The sequence below is a fragment of the Ruditapes philippinarum genome, unplaced genomic scaffold (assembly GCF_026571515.1).
Source record: "Ruditapes philippinarum isolate M1 unplaced genomic scaffold, ASM2657151v2 ctg628_1_1_1_1, whole genome shotgun sequence".
In the NCBI taxonomy this organism is placed as follows: domain Eukaryota; kingdom Metazoa; phylum Mollusca; class Bivalvia; order Venerida; family Veneridae; genus Ruditapes; species Ruditapes philippinarum.
Window position 1 is genome coordinate 123,719 of NW_026857484.1, and position 21,699 is coordinate 145,417.

A 21,699-nucleotide genomic window follows, 5' to 3' on the forward strand; every position below is an offset into this window, starting at 1 on the left:
GAAAAATGACACACTTAACACTTCCTCATACAAATAATAAATCAGGAAATTTGAGCAAGTAAAACCAACAAAAATTAGCAAAACAGACTGTGCCTCCTCTGGTATTTATAATAACTACTGGAATAGAACTTAGGTCCTGTACAAATAGAAGACTTTGTGTCTCACATGTACACTGCTTAATGATAACAGTATAAGAGACAAAATAAGCTATATTTTTTATTAATCTTTGCAAAAACAAATATGCTTTATATAATATATAGGACAGGAGCACAGTGAATGTCTAAATAATTATCTTAGTTTAATTAATAACCTCACATCAACTGCACTTCGTAAATAATAGAAGAGAAAAGTTAATAAAATTCACAAAAAAATGTTATCTAGTTAAGATTTTTATGCTTTAGTTTAATTTTAGTTAAAATAAAGTCAGATTTTATGATTTAAACTTACAATTCTTAAATGTTATTTGTTTAAAATTGTGAATAAATGATGAAACAGAGCTAATTTGATAAATCGGTCAGTAAAAAGGTAGAAGTTATGCAGATGAAGGGTGTCACATTTATCGGTTTAAACCGGTACGATTGGTTACTAGTATTACGTCACTGTTCTAAATGGTTAGTATTTTTTCTAACAGTGACACCCCTAACGTAGATAAAGTTGAAAAAATATAAAACATGGAAACATTATATTTATACATTTCTTAATGACTGTATAATATTTTATCAAGGTGTTTTTTGTTTTTTTTTTCCAAATGTTTTACTGTTTTTTATGTGTATATCAGATGTTGGAAAGGGAGAAGGGTAGGTACATACAGTATATGTTGACTTTCCGTACTAAACATAGTTTACAACTTTCTTAAATTACATGCACATTTCGATGAAACCTGAAAATCCAAACTGATTTATTTTCTGTTTACAACAAAGGGAGGTAATCAGGGCAAAGAGGGCATGAGTTCAACCTGAAGCTGTAGTATCTTGAAAAAGGGCGCCCCCTGGTTGAAAAAAGAGATGGTTTATTGTCAATTAAAAATTAGGTAGAAAGTTAAACATGATCTGTAAATGAAGACTGATTCAGGACTAGACATGCTTTACCATGCATTGTTAATAAATCTTTTACTAGCCATCCTCATTACAGGCAGGTCATGCTCTAGGAACTTACTTAACTCGACTTGGTAATGTGCTATACAGATATATATTATCAATTATGAATTTGTTACTTAATACCTTAACATCAACATTAAACAGGTCTGCAGATCATAATTTTATACTTAAAATCATATAATATTTATACTTCTATAGTCACTTTCAAAGCCACTAAAATTTCAAATAAAGATGTATTTAATGTATTTAAAGGCACAAACAAATTTTATTATTAATTAGTTTTTTTAATTTTTATCTCAAAACAAGTACAGAAAATTGAAAGTAAAGCATAAAAAGATTTTAGAGTAAGGATCCATTCTAACTTACCGCCATTTTTTGGAAGCATTAGAATCTTCACTAAATATAGAATTTATACTTCAGTCTTGAAAACAAAACCATTTCTGGACTTCAATATTAATTCTCATAATGTTTTCATAAATGTCCATATAATTAAGTTTAAATTCATGCAAAGCAAAATAGATAAATTAATACAGCCATAGTTGAATATATATTTAAATATAACTTAAAAACACATGCTATCTGAAAATGGTATGTTATGCTATGAAATATTGATTAAATTTATCTTTTAGAGTTTTACTTTCTTGAAATGTCCTTATTTGCATGTTATTATATTTATTGCTACCATCATTCAAATAAATGGAAATTTCTTGATAACTCAATCCCACAAAAGTACAGTGAAAATGAAAACTGTTACATTAATGTATCAGTTTAGGTGAAATTTTCTATTAATATTAAGATGGCACTAAATAAATTTAAGTATACAAAATATGTGTTTTTATAAAAGAGACAAAAGTTCCCGCTTTCACTTGTGATTAAGTATTTATACTGCATGAATATTTGATGGGTTTTATTACATGCTTTTCGGTGGTTTATAGAAATATATCAGTGATATAAAACTGGTAATTTCATTGTTTGAAACAGTGAAATTACCACTTTGATAATTTCACTGTTTTGAATTTAAGCCCCTTACGTTGTTTCAGTGAAATACCAGCGTGCACAGTACTGGGTACCAACTTAATGACGTGACGTCGTAAATGACGTCACGTTGTATTATTATTTGGCGCGCTTTTCATTCAGTATTAGGTTTAATGTCTTTTTAAAACGTTTTTTTTGCATGTAATAAAAAGAAAATTTGTTTAGTTTAGTGTAAGATCGAAATATATTTCACCTTGTGAACACCAAAAGTTCATATTTCACTCGTGGCTGCGCCACTCGTGAAATATACCTTTTGGTGCTCACTCGGTGAAATATCTTCCGATCTTACACTGAACTAAACAAATATCCTCTATATATTTGTCACAGATTGAAATTATATAGTAATGGCAGCCGTGGCTTTCCATAGTTTTATTTAAGCGGAAACATCGTGCACGCGCGTTTTTATTCGGTTACGTTTAGTTTTTATCGTATAAGTTTAACTTCCGGTATTGAATCGGTGAAAATCGACAATTTCCGTCAATGATGTACATTGTCGATCTCACCCGTGCAATATCGTGAACACTGGTCACTCTTTCTTTCTTGTAACTTATCCAATTGGTGTGTTTGTTATGTATGATTCTATGTGAGAGAGATATCCATTGGTTCTTTTAAATAGTCTTTACCGTATCTGAACCGTATCTTTTGGAGGTCTTTCTGTTCGTCACAGAATCAGGAGTGAATTTCCCCAAGGATACGAAGAGGATTCGAATCCCGACGACGTTCTTTTAGGATCGCCGACGTATAGATGTATCTATAAGTATTGTTGCACCACTTATATTCATTTTTGGATGTTTTGGAAGGATTTGAAAGGATCCAGGCCCCGTGTTCACAAAGATTTAAGGATCAGGATCAAGATCAGGATCAAATTGAAAACCTCTAATATTCTTCATTTTTTATCCTCATAGATTAAATATCTAAAATCAATTTGATAAAACTGGACTTGCAGTAGCAAATTAATGAAATTTTAGAATAAATTTATTGTTATTTTTACAAGATACGGACATTTTACAGTTGATCCAAATATTGATCCTGATCCTAAAATTGATCCTTATTTTGATCCGAATATTTTTGTATTTGTTTTGTTATTTGTTAATGTTATTCCAAATAGTTTGATTTCTTTGCAAATCAGCAGTTTTTTTACATTTTGAATATTTACTATTTTATTCCAGCAAAACACAATAAATTTTAGTAACATAAAACAATGGAAATAAAATCAGGATCACTTGATCCTGATCCTGATCTTTTCTTTGTGAACACGGGGCCGGGAATAGATAAAGTGAAAAGTGTATTTAAATCTGATGCATCAGTGTATTTTTTTTAAGCCTAGCTAGCTAGCATATTCATTTGGAGGATTTTCGCGCGAAAGGAGGAATTTTATCATCTTGACGGATAACGCGTTCCATAGAACTTTGTCATTTTTACGACGTGTAGAAGTTACGAGGAGCCGGGATGAGTCACCAAAAGGACAGTGAGCAGAACTTTTTATTCTGAATCCCAATTTAACGGGTAACTCCTGTTAAATTACCTTGTAAATATTTTTGTTTTGTAAATTATTGGATTTTATATCATTGTGTATAGTGTGAATATTGAGGTATGTGTATTTTTGTGTTGACATGTAAAACGTAAATTTTTCATATATTTTCGCGAGATATTTTTTTCAGTAATTACTTGATCAGATATATTTTGACCAGTTAGTAACATTTTACAGTAGATATTATTGAGATGATTAGGTAACATATTTGTATTTTGATCAGTTTTGTTTTCACACAGCGTCATAGGCATTTTTCTAGGAACACAGTATTTTTTTCTTGAAAACTTAGGGTGTTGATTTATTGACTTATTGTCCCTTTCTTGGTCTGAATTATTCTTGCCCAAATATCGAGCACTCTTTTTGCCTATCTTTGCACACATTCTTTGCACTACCCGTAGATGTATGATTGAGAAGAGGAGCTATGTGAGGTTAGTATTGTGATGTCTTTTGTGTTTTAGGTAAATTTATACCAGTGTTCAATACATAATTTTCGTGACAGTTTCGCGTTAGATTACATAAATAATTATTGAGTCGGATTAAACAGTATTTGTATATTTTATAATCTATGGACTGAAACGCTGCCACCACTTATATTGTATTATCCTGACGGTTAAGTAGTTTTGTCATTGTAGTCAGCCAGTTTAAGGTTTTAATTAAGAAGTAAATTCAGCAATTTTTCAATTATTGGTGTAAAACATTTTATTACTCGTGTGTTAAGATACTAAACATTTGCGGATTATCGTTATAGTTTATACATACAGTATTTTTATTTGGTGATAACACCAAGTAACAGCTGTGTGTTGTGTACTGTTAGTTGGTGAGCACACCAGGTAACGCTGTACTTTTATTTTGTGTTGAAGTTGATTTTCGGTTTATTTTGAAGAGGTCATTTCTATTTTGTATGCAGAAGCCAGAGGTGTACGGTGTACAGAGGTATTAGTGTTTATACAGGAATTTGCATATTATATTTGTGTTGTATTTTTATTTCAGTTGTTTCCGAGGACACAGTTTTGGGTCAGTGTTGTGATATATTGTGATTATATGTATATGTGATTAAAATTTCAGGGTTTATAGGCTATTTTGAGAAATTCCCTATAGTCTGTATGCTTTGATGGTGGCCAGGTCAATTTGAATTTATTTATCACATTATTTGAAATTTCAGTCAGCAGCTGTACCCGTGGTTTGGTTTTGTGTTTATTTATTGTGTTCTATTTTCAGTGTTTATATTTGTAGTGTTTTACTATGGCTACAGGTGGAAAACTTACTGAGAAAATTAAGAGTTTCATTTCAGGTGCAGACAAACCAGACAGTGATCCTTTAACTGATATGCAAATTTCTCAAGTTTTAGAAGCTTTGAAGAAGTCTGGTGATTATGTGGTTCTTACTAAAGATGAGTATAATGTTTTGAAAGGTCCAGGTCCTACCAGTACACCTATTGTTAAAACTTCATTTCAGAATTCTTTTGATGCTTCTGCATTACAGATGCCAAAAGTTGATGTAAAATTACCATTCTTTTCAGGTGAAGTGCCTCCTTTGAAAGGGGATGTAACTTATGATGTTTGGAGATATGAGACTAAATGTCTCTTATCAGATTCTTCATTAACAGAAAATATTTGTTTACAGGTTATTCGTAAATCATTAAGAGGGTCAGCCAGACAGGTTCTCATACCTTTGGGAGAAAAGGCAACTTTATCTGATATTTTAAATAAACTTGATACTTTGTTTGGAAATGTTTCAACAAATGAATCTGTCATGCAATCTTTTTATAGTGAATGTCAGAAGCCCTCAGAGAATGTGACTTCATATGGTTGTAGATTAGAAACTTTATTGCAGGTTGCAGTTGAAAGAGGCCATGTCAGCCACTCATCTAGAAATGATATGTTAAGATCTAAATTTTGGACAGGTCTTCATGATGAAAAGCTCAAATTATTAACTAGTCACAAGTATGATGCTATTTCAGATTATAACAGGTTATTGCGAGAAGTTAGAGCTGCAGAACAAGAACTTTCAACATCAGATAAATTAACAAAAATTCAATGTCAACCTATTTCAGATTCTAGGGATAAAATGGTTGAAGATCTTTCAAAGAAGATGGACACTTTGATGACCAAGATGCAATCTCTTGAAAAAGACATCAAAGACAGCAAGAAGCAAGATTCATCAAATAATAGTAATTCTTTTTCTGGTTATAATAGACAGTCTTTTTCAGGTTACAATAGAGGAAATTTTTCAAGGTTTAACAAACAAAGAAATTCTTTCACAGGTTACAACAGAGGAAACTTTAGAGGTAGAGGTCAACAACAGAACAGAAACTATGGTCATCAACAGAATGTTAATGTTAGGTCCAATAATTCTGACAATTCTTCTTTTAACAGGTCGGACAACACTAAAACTGTTGACCCAAAAGTTTAGACTCCTCTGTGGTGGGGCACACTGAGGAAGTCAGCTGCAACAAGAGCTCCAAATCTATTTTAATCTGATAGGTTGGTTGGTGAGGCTAATGAGGGCACAGCAAGAATTTGTGGTGTAGACACCAAAGTTTTAGTTGATACAGGTTCAATGGTTACTTTGATTTCAGAGTCTTTCTACAACAGTTTGGAACCAAAACCTGAATTACTAGATATTTCAGATTTTAAATTAGATAGTGTAGGTGCCAGTGGAAGTAAGATCCCATACAAAGGTTATATTGAGGGTGATGTTTTTATTCCTGATATTTTAGAAAATTGTGTTTTTATTCCTATTTTAGTTGTTCCTGATACAGAGTACCGACAGTCAGTACCTGGTGTTATTGGTACCAATGTTTTACGTTTTTGTAGTGTTGATGAAAATGTTTCTTCAACAGATCCTTTTAAAAATAGCTGTAGATGCTATGAAATGTGTCAATTCTATTTCAGTGAAATCCACAAGCAAAACACCAATTGTTGTTCAGCCTTTTCAGGTTACCACTATTTCAGGTTTAGTGAGGAAAAAAGATGGTGTTTGTACTGCTATTACTGAAGCAATTGAGAAACCTCAACTTTCAGGTTTAAATATATGTCCAAGAGTTGTTTCCCTTGATAATGCTGGGACTACATCTAGGATTCCTGTCAGAGTTTGTAATATGACAGCCAAGGTTATTAAGATCAAACCTAATTCTGTATTTTGTTCTCTTTCAGAAGTTAAGGTTATGGATTCATGGAAACCTGAAGTATCAGATCCAAAACCTGAAACAAATTCTAATAAATCTTTTCAAGTTTTACAGGATTTAGGTATTAAGGTCAACAAAGAAAACCTCTCTGATGAGCAATTTTTGAGATTGCAGCAAGTTATTGGCAAATGGGAGCATATATTTTCAAAATCTTCAACTGATATTGGTAAAACTGATTTAATCAAACACCATATTACTCTTACAGATGACAAACCATTCAAGTTACCTTATCGCAGAATCCCACCTGCTATGTATGAAGAAGTAAGGCAACATTTGAAGGAAATGGTAGAATGTGGTGCTATAACAGAAAGCCAGTCACCTTATTGTAGTAATGTGGTTTTAGTTAGGAAAAAAGATAATTCTTTGCGTTTTTGTATTGATTTCAGACAGCTGAACAAGCGTACTGTCAAAGACTCATACACATTACCCAGAGTTGATGATTTATTGGATTCTTTAGTTAATACAAAATATTATTCTAAATTAGATTTACGCAGTGGTTATTACCAGGTGGAAATTGCTGAAGAAGATCGAGAGAAAAGACAGCTTTTAGTGTAGGTCCTTTAGGTTTTTATGAATGTAAAAGAATGGGATTTGGTCTTACCAATGCTCCCAGTACTTTTCAGCGGTTGATGGAAAACTGTATGGGGGAGTTAAACCTTAAAGAATGTTTGATATTTTTAGATGATGTCCTTATTTTTTCCAGAACTTTTGAAGAACATATTTCTCGTTTTGAAGCAGTTTTCGAGCGTTTGGAAAAACATGGTTTAAAGCTGAAACCGTCCAAGTGTGAATTTTTTAGTACACGTGTAACTTATCTTGGTTATGATATTTCAGCAGAAGGCATTCATACTGATCCTTCTAAAACAGAACCTTTGAAAACATGGCCTGTTCCTCATAATGTTAAAACATTAAGAACTTTTCTTGGATTTTCAGGGTATTACAGACGTTTTGTTCCTGATTATGCTAAAATTGTTAAACCTTTGAATGATCTTCTTGTAGGACATCCAACTAATAAAGCTTCTAAGAAGAGTAAGAAGACCAAAACTCCATGGATATGGGGAGATGCTCAACAAACAGCTTTTGATAGTATTATTGATAAACTATCCAAACCCCCTGTTTTAGCATATGCTGATTTTACCAAACCTTTTATTGTTAATTGTGATGCCTCGACAGAAGGTCTTGGCGCAGTTTTGTATCAGGAGCAAGATGGACTAGAGCGTGTCATATGTGTTATGCCAGCAGAGGTTTACGTGCTAGCGAAAGGAATTATCCGGCACATAAGTTAGAGTTTTTATGTCTTAAGTGGGCCATAACTGACAAATTCCATGATTATTTGTATGGAAATTCTTTTTTAGTCAGGACAGACAACAACCCTTAACATATGTAACCACCTCGGGCCAAGCTGGATGCTGCAGGTCATCGCTGGTTAGCAGCATTAAGTAACTATGATTTTAAAATTGTTTACAGGTGTGGAAAATCAAATGCTGATGCTGATGGCTTAAGCAGACGACCTAGAAAATCCTGCAAAGGAAACTGTTTTATTATCAGATGTTATTAAGGCAATGTGTAATTCAGCTTTATTGAAAATCTGATGTACTTCCTTTAGCAGAAAGTGTTGTTGTTTCAGGTGATAGTGACCTTGAACTTAACCCTGAACCTATTATTGATTTTACAGATTTTTCAAGTGTTGATTTTCACAGGAACAGCAAAAAGATCCTGATATTGCTAGATTTTATCATATTTTAAACAATAATATTATTTTTAAACCAACAGGAAATTAAACAAGAGTCCAAGGCAGTACAATTTTATATTAGACATAAGTCTTCTCTTTTTATACAGGAGAAAGTCCTTTTTAGAAAAGTAGAAATAGATGGTAATGAAATTTTTCAATTAGTGTTACCAGTTCATTTTAGAGGTATTGCCTTGACAGGTTTACATGATGAGGTTGGTCATCAAGGGCGTGATAGGACCTTATGGCTTGTTAAGCAGAGGTTTTTTTGGCCCCATATGGAACAAGATGTCCTTGAAAGGATTCGAACCTGTCCGAATTGCATAAGGAGAAAGACGCCAACTAAACCTTCTGCCCATATTGGTACCTATACAGACTTCTTATCCTATGGAGATTGTCTGTATTGATTATCTATCATTAGAGAAATCTAGTGGTGGATATGAAAATATCCTAGTTATTACTGATCATTTTACTAGGTACGCCCAGGCCATACCGACCAGAAACCAAACAGCCCACACAACAGCAAGAGTGTTGTTCGAGAACTTCTTCTGTCACTACTCTTTTCCTGCAAGACTGCACAGTGATCAGGGCCGTAACTTTGAAAGTAAGGTTATACAGGAGCTGTGTAGGATTGCAGGGGTGGAGAAGTCTCGAACAACACCCTACCACACCTATGGGTAAATGGACCCAACCCAGCGTTTTAAAATCCCACGTTTTCTCGGTATGCTTTTGGGGAAAAAATCGGACCCCCGGAGGGTTTTAAAAGCAATTTGGGGGAAAACTTTGTTCCCAAGGGCCTTTTTGTTCCCTGCCTATAATGCAAAACCCAAAAATGAAATCTACTTGGCTACTCCTTTCCCCATTATTTTATGTTCCCTTTGGGACCCAAAAACCCAGCCCATTGATTTCATTCCTTTGGGGATCGAGCATCCCAACCCGAAAATCGAAGTCCAGAGAAATCCTATGTTGACAAGGGTTGGGAAAAAGAGGAAGGGGTTTTCATACAAAACTGCCCAAAAAACCCCCCATCAAAAAAAGGACAGAGACACAAAAACCTACTATGTTGCTAAGGTTTTGCCCCTCTACATTAGATGTTGGTGATAGAGTCCTCATCAGGAACGTTACCCCTAAAGGCAAGTTAGATGACAAGTGGGAGAAGGAACCTTACATCATAGTAGGCATCCCCAATGAAGACATTCCAGTCTACAAACTGAAGAAAGAAGCTGGCAAGGGAAAAGAGAATACCCTACATAGAAACCTCCCTCTTCCTCTGATGTCTATACCTTACACTTACGATGAGACACAACGTGAAAAGCAGGTTTCTAAGCCAAAAGCCAGACCAGACAGAAGGGAACAGACTATAGGAGTTGTACCAGAGCAAGAGTCAGACTCAGACTGCAGCACAGGAAGTGAAACTCCTAGATACATTCCTCCACATAGAAGACCAGCATCCAAGCCCCGTGTACTAAGACCGGTGCAGCCAACCAACAATACACATGTTGTTTGTGAGGATCAGTTGTCATCTACTGGTGGAGAGATGTCATCATTTTCACAGAATTTAGGGTCTCAACATGTTTCTCCAAATTTACATTTTAGAGATAATTTTTCTGTTGATAACCTATATTCTAATTTTTCAGGTGGAAACCAATTTAGTAGTTCCCATAATAATGCTATTTTATCAAATAGTAATTTAAATACTAATGTTTCTAATAGTAACAATTTTTCTCTTGTTACAGATGACCCCAGTATTGTTCGAAGGTCATCAAGGGTTAGAAAACCACCAGATAGGTATGGTGAGTGGGTTAGACCCATTACAGCAAATGTTGATTTTCAAAATCATGACATTTTGTATCCTCAATCTTTTGCAGATCAGGGAGAATGTCACATAATAGATATGACTTTTGATTTTCCATATAAATTATTGAAATATTGTATTTCAGTTTTGATTTATATGTGTTTTGTTTACTGAACTTAATTTCTGTGTTTTACATTACAGAATAGTTATAAAGTTTTCAGGTTTAAACATGAAAATCTATATCAGAAATCATTATTTCTGTGTGTGCAATTTACATTTCAGATTTTCAAGAGAGTACAAGTAAATGAAATATGTATATTGCATTTCGAAATGTTAAGGTTAATGATTCATATTAAATGCATTTCTTTTTGATATTTTAACTGAATTTTGTGTCTGAAAATGTTATATTTATCTTTTCAGAAAATATGGTGCAGTACCTTTAATGTTGACAAATTTAGTGTTGTACCTTTAACATGCTAAATGTCAATATGTGCCTTTAATGTACCATTACTCTTGAAGTTGAATTTCAACTTTATGTTATTCTTATATATCTATTTCAGTATACATTAATGAGATAGAGTATGTTTTTAAATGTGTTTTTTATAGGTTGATGCAAATTGGAAAATGATTGTTGATATTTTCATTTTCAGCAAATGATTGTTGATATTTTAATTTTCAGCAGATGTATTATTTTCGCAATTGTTTATTGATTAGAAACTTTTCAGATGTTCAGAATCTTAACTTCAGTAATTGTTTTGGAAAATTTTGGCTTAAAATTTAAAATTAATTTCAGTTTAATTATTAAATAAATATTGCTGAAATTTACTTGAATTTACTTAAATAGGTTAGGTAGTATTAATTTAAATGTATTTTAACTTGATAGATTCTGTAAATTAATTAGTGTAGGAAAATGTCAGGAGCCATTTTCTCCTACCAGGGGAGAATGTCACAGATTGAAATTATATAGTAATGGCAGCCGTTGCTTTCCATAGTTTTATTTTTAAGCGGAAACATCGTGCACGCGCGTTTTTATTCGGTTACGTTTAGTTTTTATCGTATAAGTTTAACTTCCGGTATTGAATCGGTGAAAATCGACAATTTCCGTCAATGATGTACATTGTCGATCTCACCCGTGCAATATCGTGAACACTGGTCACTCTTTCTTTCTTGTAACTTATCCAATTGGTGTGTTTGTTTATGTATGATTCTATGTGAGAGAGATATCCATTGGTTCTTTTAAATAGTCTTTACTTCTGCGCACTGTTTGCTTTTCCTGTCCCGCTCACTCTTTACAGTCATCTCTTACGAGTCAGACATAGTAAAAACTTAACATTTATATAGATATACATTTACTTTACCTATTTCAATTTATATTGAAATAGTTTAATTACAGACGCTGTGGTAAGAATAGTATTAATATTAGAATATTAATTGTATTTCTTATGTATTTTCTTATTCCGCGTCGATTGTGTATATATTGTTATTTCATTGTATTTTGTTTTTCTATGTATTGTATTTGTAAGATGTATAATTATTTTATTATATTTTTAGACCATTTTTATTTGGAGTCATTAAAAACATCGAACCTACGCCCAGAGTTTTGTTTCTGTTCCACCGGAAATATTTGACCCTGTGACACATTCATTATCAATATTAGATTATTGTAGATCATGGACTGACATCGCATACCATCATGGTAAGTTGAGAACTTATTGAGACAAATAAAACAAAAATTAAAACAAGAGGGCCATTACTTTCCTAAATTGCTCACCTGAATTCCTTTTAATTCCTCTATTCCTCTATCTCATTCAAAGTCATCAAAGGTGAAATTTTGATTTCTCATATTTAAATAAACTGAGCAGGCCAATTTTGAGCAAAGTTATGCAATAAATAAGTAAATTATAAATCATTATTGTTACAAGCAAATAACTAAGATCCAGGCCACATACTTCCATGCATGGGGGATTCATACATATTTTTCATACTTGTGTACCCAAATGGAACCATCTATTGTTTTTGTTTATCTAGTTTACGCTGACTTTAACATATTTTTATTTCATATCTTCGCAGTCAGTTCACCTTACTAACTTTCCTGGATACCTAACCAGTAATTAACATTTCCTCAGCAAATGGCCTACTACTTATCCCACATGATTACTGAAACAGCAGTGAGAAACAAATGACCAATAGACTCAAGTGCAAGATCAATTGTCACAGTAGACAAATAACGCCTCGCATGAGGATCCAGCTACCTCTTGAATACAAATCTGCTGCTCTCCCTCTTGAGCCAAGCAGGTAGACTATAATTGAGCCGCGTCACGACAAAACCAACATAGTGGGTTTGCGACCAGCATGGATCCAGACCAGCCTGCGCATCCGCGCAGTCTGATCAGGATCCACGCTGTTCGCTATCAGTTTCTTTACTTGTAATAGGGTTTGAAAGCGAACAGCATGGATCCTGATCAGACTGCGCGGATGCGCAGGCTGGTCTGGATCCATGCTGGTCGCAAACGCACTATGCTGATTTTGTCATGACACGACTCATATTATTTTGGTAGAAAGCTACCTAAGGATCATTCCTATACAGTTTAGTGAAAATCTACTAAGTGCTTTAAGAGGCTATTACTTAAAGAAATTAAGTATAAACTACCTGTGACCAACATCATGCTATCACAAAAGCTCACCTCCCAGCACTTAGTGCTTAGGTGAGCTGAATAGTATATCAACAATATAAATAGCAGCTTCATATGACAGATATAAGGACACATTCTCCAATCAAAACACAACTTAGATATATTTCTAAACCAAAACAGCGTAACATATACAGCAAATAAAAATCACTACATAAAATCAGAACAAAATTACAGCCATGACATAAAACCTAGAAACTAAGGGAAACAATCGGTTTATACTTCTATCTATTGTTTGCAGTATTTTATATATATAGTCTATCAGTGGTTATGTAAGTTATAAAATTAATGACAATTTCTTTAATTTACTGTTATCAACAATACCTTCTAGCTAGTTTTGGTGATCCTGTTCCATTTGTAATTTTGTTACCATTAGCTGGTTTTTCCCATGGTCTAGTTGTCGCCGTCTGTACTGGGGGTGTCGGTGAGGGGCTTACATTTCTTGGCGAAGTGTCCTGATACGACAAAGAACAGTAAGGTATCTGTTTAACACTGTTTAAGTTACTATGTAAGAATACAATAATTCAAGTTGATGATGTCCTATCTAAATGTTCTAGGGTGACAAAATTCTTGTAATAATCTATTACAATGTTTGCAAAAAGTCCTTGGATATTATTAATGGCATGTGGTTTTTGTAACAACAAGAAAACACAGAAGTTTTACTTTACATGCCCTTAAATCATAATATGATTATACCAAAGTTATTACATAATATTATATAGAGGATATTCAAGTTTTTTCTATAAATACATGATTTATTTTCATTGAGTGGTATGAAAATAAATATTTCATGAGTGGCGGTAGCCACGAGTGAAATATGGTAATTTTCATGCCACAAGATGAAAATAAATCATGTATTTATAGAAAAACTTGAATTTTCTGTTTATTATATACATTTTTCTCCTTTTTGATATTAAAATTTGAAAGATTTTCCCTTAAATTTTGTGTACTGGCAGAATTTAAAAGAAAGTAGTCCGGCAAGACACCAGTGAAAATACGGAAAATATGTTTCACTGCAGTGAAAAATAAATTTTTACAGTGAAAATACGGAAAATGAAAATACGCATTTTATTTCATCAATATTTCTCAATATTTCATTTATAAGTATATAATAAATACATTTCTTTTTATCACATCATCTCTCTTGTTTTTATAACATTTGGATATAACTATATACCATCTGATGTCCCTCAATTACATAGAGGATATTCAAGTTTTTTCTATAAATACATGATTTATTTTCATTGAGTGGTATGAAAATAAATATTTCATGAGTGGCGGTAGCCACGAGTGAAATATGGTAATTTTCATGCCACAAGATGAAAATAAATCATGTATTTATAGAAAAAACTTGAATTTTCTGTTTATTATATACATTTTTCTCTTTTTTGATATTAAAATTTGAAAGATTTTCCCGTACTGGCAGAATTTAAAAGAAAGTAGTCCGGCAAGACACCAGTGAAAATACGGAAAATATGTTTCACTGCAGTGAAAAATAAATTTTTACAGTGAAAATACGGAAAATGAAAATACGCATTTTATTTCATCAATATTTCTCAATATTTCATTTATAAGTATATAATAAAATGTATTATTAGCAATACACAGTAATTTATATCTGTTATATTTTATCATTTGTTGGTTAAAATGTATTGATAGCATTTTCTTTTGGGTTGACAGTAAATATTTAGAAAATGTTTACCTCCTGTATTTTGTGTTGGTTTGGCAGCTTGAAACATAAATGTTTATTGATTGACAGAAAATGTACCTCTTGTGTTGTGTTGGTTTGGTAGCTTGAAACATAAATGTTTATTGATTGACAGAAAATGTTACCTCTTGTGTTGGTTTGGTTTGGTAGCTTGAAACATAAATGTTTATTGATTGACAGAAAATGTACCTCTTGTGTTGTGTTGGTTTGGTAGCTTGAAACATAAATGTTTATTGATTGACAGAAAATGTACCTCTTGTGTTGTGTTGGTTTGGTAGCTTGAAACATAAATGTTTATTGATTGACAAAAAATGTACCTCTTGTGTTGTGTTGGTTTGGCAGCTTGAAACATAAATGTTTATTGATTGACAGAAAATGAACCTCTTCTGTTGTGTTGGTTTGGCAGCTTGAAACATAAATGTTTATTGATTGACAGAAAATGTACCTCTTGTGTTGGGTTGGTTTGGCAGCTTGAAACATAAATGTTTATTGATTGACAGAAAATGTTACCTCTTGTGTTGGTTTGGTTTGGTAGCTTGAAACATAAATGTTTATTGATTGACAGAAAATGTTTATCTCTTGTGTTGGTTTGGTAGTTTGAAACATAAATGTTTATTGAGTGACAGAAAGTTTTACCTCTTGTGTTGGTTTGATTTGGTAGCTTGAAACATAAATGATTATTGATTGACAGAAAATGTTTATTTCTTGTGTTTGTTTGGTAGCTTGAAACATAAATGTGTTTATTGACTGACAGAAAGTTTTACCTCTTGTGTTGCTTTGGTTGCTCTTAACATAATTTTTCTTTGTAATTCATTCATGTGGTCCATTGGTCCCCCTCCTATAGGTGGTTTGTTACTCGTATTTGAACCAACACTTCCTACCTCTCCATCAGTCTATTTATAGATACATAAATAATATTATTAGTGTTGTTACTACCTTTTAACATGGACATATATATTTTTGCACAAGTAATACTGTATATCTACTAGAAATATATATAATAATGTTTGAAATAAATAACACATACTTATAATAAAGTTCAAATGTATATTTTACCTTAAATGGCAGAAGGAAACATAAAAATAACCTCTGTTAACTCTTTTAGACTAATGACATACCTATCAACTTAAGATTAGCTGCATGAAAATTAAAACCATAAATATATTATTGATTATATTTTATGCTTTAATTTATGACAGCAAAATGTAGAAATCTGAACAGAAAAACATTTTACCAAGAAAAATCACAACTATATACAGATGAACAGAAAAAGGAAATTGATTTTCTATTGATCATTTACCTCTACTTTTTTCAATTTCTTCAATTTTGCTGCTTGCAAAGCTGCAGCAAGCCCCTGTGGTGCCCCTCCACCATCTTCAGATGGGCTGCTTCCTCCTACTGGTGGCGGTGGTGGGGCAGGAGGAGCTCCACCCCCTACAGATGGCGGGGGTGGGGCAGGCGGTGCCCCTGGTACAGGAGGTGCTGGTGGGGCAGCAGGGGCTGATGGTGGGGCAGGAGGTGCTGGGGGTGCTGCAGGGGGAGCGGGCGGGGCAGCTGGTGGGGCTGGAGGTTGAGGCGGCTGTGGTGGAGCAATCACATGTTCTGGTTGCTGATTTTGTGGGGCAGCATAGGGAGCTGGTGCTGAAATATATCAATGATATCTTACATTTAAATCATAGTAACACATTGATCTTCTGGATGATCTGCGTCCTACTTTACCCACAACACTGTCACAAGTTAATTCTAATATTTAGAAATGAACATGAAATTTTAATAAGACTGAATTTAGATATATCTACAATGACATAAGAACAATAAAAATATCTGTATTTAATTAGAGTTTGCAACTGTAAAAATTACAAATAATGGTCATTTTTTTGACTCCATAACTGAACAGTTTAACATAAAAATTATAACAGAGAAAAAAAGTAATGTCAGAAACATAACTAACAACTTACACTTACAATAAATTGAGGACTTCGAACCTAAAAAGTTGTAATATTGTACACTTCATATTCCTAAATTCATTCAAGTACCTTTTATCCTGCGACCTTACATTGTAACTATCCAATAGTATGGGAAGATTTAAGATAAAATTATATGGAAAGTATAACTAAAATAAATGTCAAGAGTGCATAACAAACAAACAACTAATAAATGGGAAGTAGTCCAGCTAAAATGATAAGCATAATGAATAATCCATGTCTCTAAAATAAATCATATTTCAATCAAATATTAGCTGGAATACTGTATCAGAGAGGTATATTTGTATAAGAAATGTGATCTCACCTCCACCAGATGGGTGACGTATGTGAGTCTGAAAGTCGGGTCTTGAAGACCTGTGAATTAACAACAAAAATTAAAACACTTGTTTCATTAACATCTATGTAATATTCATTTATTCACAAAGTTTTATAATACCTTGCCTGCTTGACACTATTTGAGTACTAAATTATTATTCTGTAAGTTACAACATAATTATAAATATATACCGTACAAATTAATCATAAACCAATGACGGTAAGAAAACATTATTGTTTTCAAACTGAACAATTTAGTTTAATATTAGTTTTTCTTGCACTAGATGAAAGCTCTAGATTTCAGATAATTGAGAATCAAAGATCACAGACAATACATCATAAAACCCATTCATTTCATTTTTTTTTTTCATTTTTTTTTTATATTCGGTTTAACATTGCAACAACACAGTATAAGTAATATGACGACTTTTCAGGTATACTAGTGGAGGAAGACCTCATGTGCACCTTTGAAGATTATTTCAGGCACAAACACGCACCTAAGTAGAACCACCGACATTCTGTAAGCTAGCTGGATAGCTTTCTCACATTCACATGCAATGACAAAGAAAAATCTCAGATGTGCTTGCATATATTACTATACACACAGGTGGGAACAAAGCCCTTTCAAAGTACATCCAAAGACAATAAGCAAACAAGCTAGATGTTTCTCACCCTAAATTTAAACTCAGAAGTAAGGTCACATTAATAGTAAAATGCTTTATCAATGATGTATATAAATGTATACAAATGTTACCTATTATCTTCAGTTATTTGTTGTTGTGGTCCATTCTGTTGTTGTGGTGGTGGTGCTGTAAACTGTTGCTGGTACCCAGCTGGAGGATGACTGGGAGGAGGGTTGGCGGGCGCTGCTGGGGCAGCCATTTGTCTCCCTTGATCTATAAATTCAATTTATAATAAATATACTGTGATGTATATTTTTTCTTGATACAAATTCTATTTATAAGCTAATGTGAACAAAAATATAAACCTGTTGAAGAGAACCGTAAAATATTGTAATCTATATCTACCAGTATTTTTTATATTAACCCCATTGATAAATAAGAGCATGTGCTCATATTAATATAATTTTTCTCATTTGAAAAAAAAATGTTGAAAACAGAGGCTGAAAATACATCTTTGACAAAGGACACTGCAATAAAGTTTATTAAGTTATATAAATTTATTTTAGTTTGATAGTGTTGGAGACTATAAGCTTAATAAAACACTCTCAAATCTGTTCCTGGAACTACCCAGTACTAAGCTATTAGTGTAAAGTTTCTTGCTCAAGGAAATAAAGACTTGCCCCTAATGAGATTTAAACCTACCCGACCAGCAATTTTTAGATTAAGAGTCAGTACTGTCAATACTAGACAGGTTATCCACTAGGTCATGACACTAAAATAGAACATGTATATTATTCCTACACACAAAATTAATGTAAAACGTATGAACTGAAAAAATATTTCAATAAGATATTGATTGTAGAAAGGATTTCATGATCAATCACAATGAAAGTGACCAGGACAGTCTGGGAATCAAACCCAAATCACCCAATTCACAGATCAACGCTTAAATCTTCTTCATATATCCTCACATTGTCAAACGCATTAATCTACATTCTATAATAGAACTTACTGTTCAGTGTGTCTAATGCTGCAAGCATGGCATTGGCAAATATTTCTGAATCTTCTTTGTTTGCAAAGTTGAGACCATATACATGACGACTGTCTCTCCACTGGTGAAATGTGGGCGTGGCCTGATTATATTTCAGATTCTTTAAAATGGCACAATTGATCACCACCTGAAATGTATAATTTAAATGAGCCGCGTCACGACAAAACCAACATAATGGGTTTGCGACCAGCATGGATCCAGACCAGCCTGCGCATCCACATAGTCTGATCAGGATCCATGCTGTTCCCTTATAAACCCTATAGCAAGTAGAGAAACTGATAGTGAACAGCATGGATCCTGATCAGACTGCGCGCAGGCTGGTCTGGATCCATGCTGGTCGCAAACCCATTATGTTAGTTTTGTTTTGACGCGGCTCAAATATTTAAATAACATTGACAAATAAAGTAGCAAAATATGTACTGACTGAATAGTGAACAGTGCAGGCCAGGATCAGATGGTAAATTTTAGTTTGTTGTACTTATCTTTACTTCCTCAATATCAAAAATCTGGTTAGAATATAAAGTTATATCAAATTCTTATTGTTATAATAACATATACAGTCAAAGTCTTATTTTGTCATCAACTGAATTCACAAAATTTTTAATTTGACTTTCAAGCTATTAAATGCTATAAAGGCATCAGAAATATTTTGTTCAAAATAAAAATAAACAATTTTGAAAAAAAGAAGCTACCATAGTTTTTTTTAGAAATTCTACAGATATTATACAAATATATAGTTTAACATTTTTGTCTTAATTCCACATGCAAATGTATGTAATAGAGAAAACTTAAAAAAAGTTTTCCTCAATTGTACCCAAAATATGAGGCAGAAATTGTAACAAATATAATTCTATTTATCTCCTCTTTAATGGTCTAATGTGACCACTGTGACCATTTAACATTTATTCAGATAACTTTTAGAAATATTTTTCCTCATCATATCATTTGAGGAGAAAAATCTCTAAAGTAATTTAAATAAAGTTCATCAACAACTAAAATACATTCTTATAATACTGAAAGCTAAATCAGTAAATAAATGACAGGAAATAAATTTATCAATGTCTTACATGGAAAATTTATATAATCTTCGATAAATTGAAAAAGCAACATTTAACTCTTACCTGTTTGTTTAATTTTAATCATTAATACAAAATGTAAAACTGTCATGTGGCATTGTGCGCCTTAAGAGTACCATGACTCATGGCCCTTACAGATCATCCACAGTAAAAAGCTTGCATTTTTCATCGATACATTTGCATGTGATTCAAGAATGCATTATCAAAAGGTAGCTAATGGAATTCTCTGTATTGATTTTGACTCATGACGAAATCTGGCGTAAACAATCAAAACATTTTTGAGGCAGTTTAACTTCTAGTTTCATTGATGTAAAACATAACAGTGTCTGTATTTAAAGTTTATGCCCTACTATAATACTGTAGCTTTAATGGTTTTTTACAGATAAAAAGCTATTTGCTCAATGAAGCATCTAAACTGTTACACTGTTAGAGAAAAAATTCCCTTTAGGTTAATCAGATGATCAAAATATTAAGTGGATTTACTTTATTAGCCAAATATTCATTCTTCCCCAAGTATTTTCATTTTTGCTTCCTCTGTCACCCTTGTTTTCTAAAGGAAACATTCTGTTCTTTATTTTGTAAAGAAATCATGTTAACTGTATCTAGCTTCAGGAGATCTATGAATGGAAGGAGTAATGTGAGTCATACAGTGGGATTTACAACCAAGTTTTTTCTCTTAGTTCCTGCCCCTTTAAATATTTACTCATGACAAACTAATATTTCTGCTACTTACAACATAAATAAAAACAAAGCCAATAAACCTTTACTGTACTTATTGACTTTCACATGAGATGGAAGGAGTGATAGAGACAATATCTCCATCAGAAAGTTACTAACGTATATCAATTCTTGCCTACAGCCAATAAACCATACGTACAACAATACCGTCTACAAAACGCTTGGATCAGTGTCCTTCAGAGGATTACTAATTTAACTTACCAACAACCCAGACCATTATTACTTCCTTACGATGATAATTCGGCAATCATTTTAGATCCTTGAGCATAAAAATGGCAAGATGGTTATTCTTTAACCAACACAATCATGTAATCATAGAATTAGGCCAGTCAAAGATGGGTATGTTGATTATACAGTTAAGTTGATTTATCTATTCATTTTCCTCGGAGGTATATTGGAATGACAGTCACTTGTCAGTGACATGGCTATCTCTGCTAATTTACCAACGGTAAGACTAAAGAGAAATATATGTAGATATTTAGATATAAGGAATTACTAAGACTAAGACTGTGTAACAAGACTGTGTCTCTGGGAGGAGGCATACATGTACATGACTGGCTAAAAATAAAGATCATTGCACTGAATGATGATTACCTAGGAAATTGTATGGTTATTATTCAGTCTAGATTTACTGTATTAGTGTTAAAAAGTTGAACTACTAGACTAATGAAACATTGGTCACACTCTTGTCTCGGTCAATATAATTGATATGTGAGAAGTTGTGGTAGATACAGACGATATAACGTGTGAAATTAAACACTTGGTAAATGATGGTCAGTCTCTAATAAATACAGTCTGTCTCCCTCATATATTAAACATAGCACTTTACATGTAATGTTGCAGAGTAGACATCATTACAGGGGCTTTGCTTAGACTAAATTCATTTGTAGATCTAATTTCTGGGGGTATGGGGGCGTATGTGATTTCCTTTTGCTCTGCTCTTTTTGGGGTGTCACTTTGGTATCTTTTTAGTACATGAATATTTTTAGGGGACTGTGAGTGTTAGATACTACAAGTAGACAAGTAAATCATTAAATGCTTAAATTCAGCTATTCACATTCTTTTATTTACATATACTTTGTATACCTAAATAGTTTTCAAATAAAGAAACACAAAGCACCTCATTTCCATTAATTTAC

The 21,699-nt window shown here is 32.9% G+C and overlaps 1 protein-coding gene across 7 annotated transcripts in view; it reads right to left on the reverse strand.

Moving 5' to 3' along the window:
- Window positions 1–21,699, reverse strand: part of LOC132749902 (vasodilator-stimulated phosphoprotein-like) — a 54,052-nt gene that overhangs the window by 10,798 nt on the left and 21,555 nt on the right. For 3 of the 7 annotated variants that reach the window (XM_060739826.1, XM_060739825.1, XM_060739821.1), the window contains exons 3-10: window positions 18,708–18,873; window positions 17,827–17,968; window positions 17,062–17,111; window positions 16,073–16,413; window positions 15,537–15,665; window positions 13,389–13,519; window positions 1,464–1,493; window positions 1,156–1,176 (exon numbers count right to left, since the gene is read on the reverse strand). In XM_060739826.1, the coding sequence (XP_060595809.1) occupies window positions 1,156–1,176; window positions 1,464–1,493; window positions 13,389–13,519; window positions 15,537–15,665; window positions 16,073–16,413; window positions 17,062–17,111; window positions 17,827–17,968; window positions 18,708–18,873 (1,010 nt within the window). Of the gene's footprint in view, window positions 1–1,155; window positions 1,177–1,463; window positions 1,494–13,388; window positions 13,520–15,536; window positions 15,666–16,072; window positions 16,414–17,061; window positions 17,112–17,826; window positions 17,969–18,707; window positions 18,874–19,867; window positions 19,889–21,699 lie in introns of those variants that run through there. The other 4 variants (XM_060739823.1, XM_060739824.1, XM_060739827.1 and 1 more) reach the window with 3 other exon arrangements.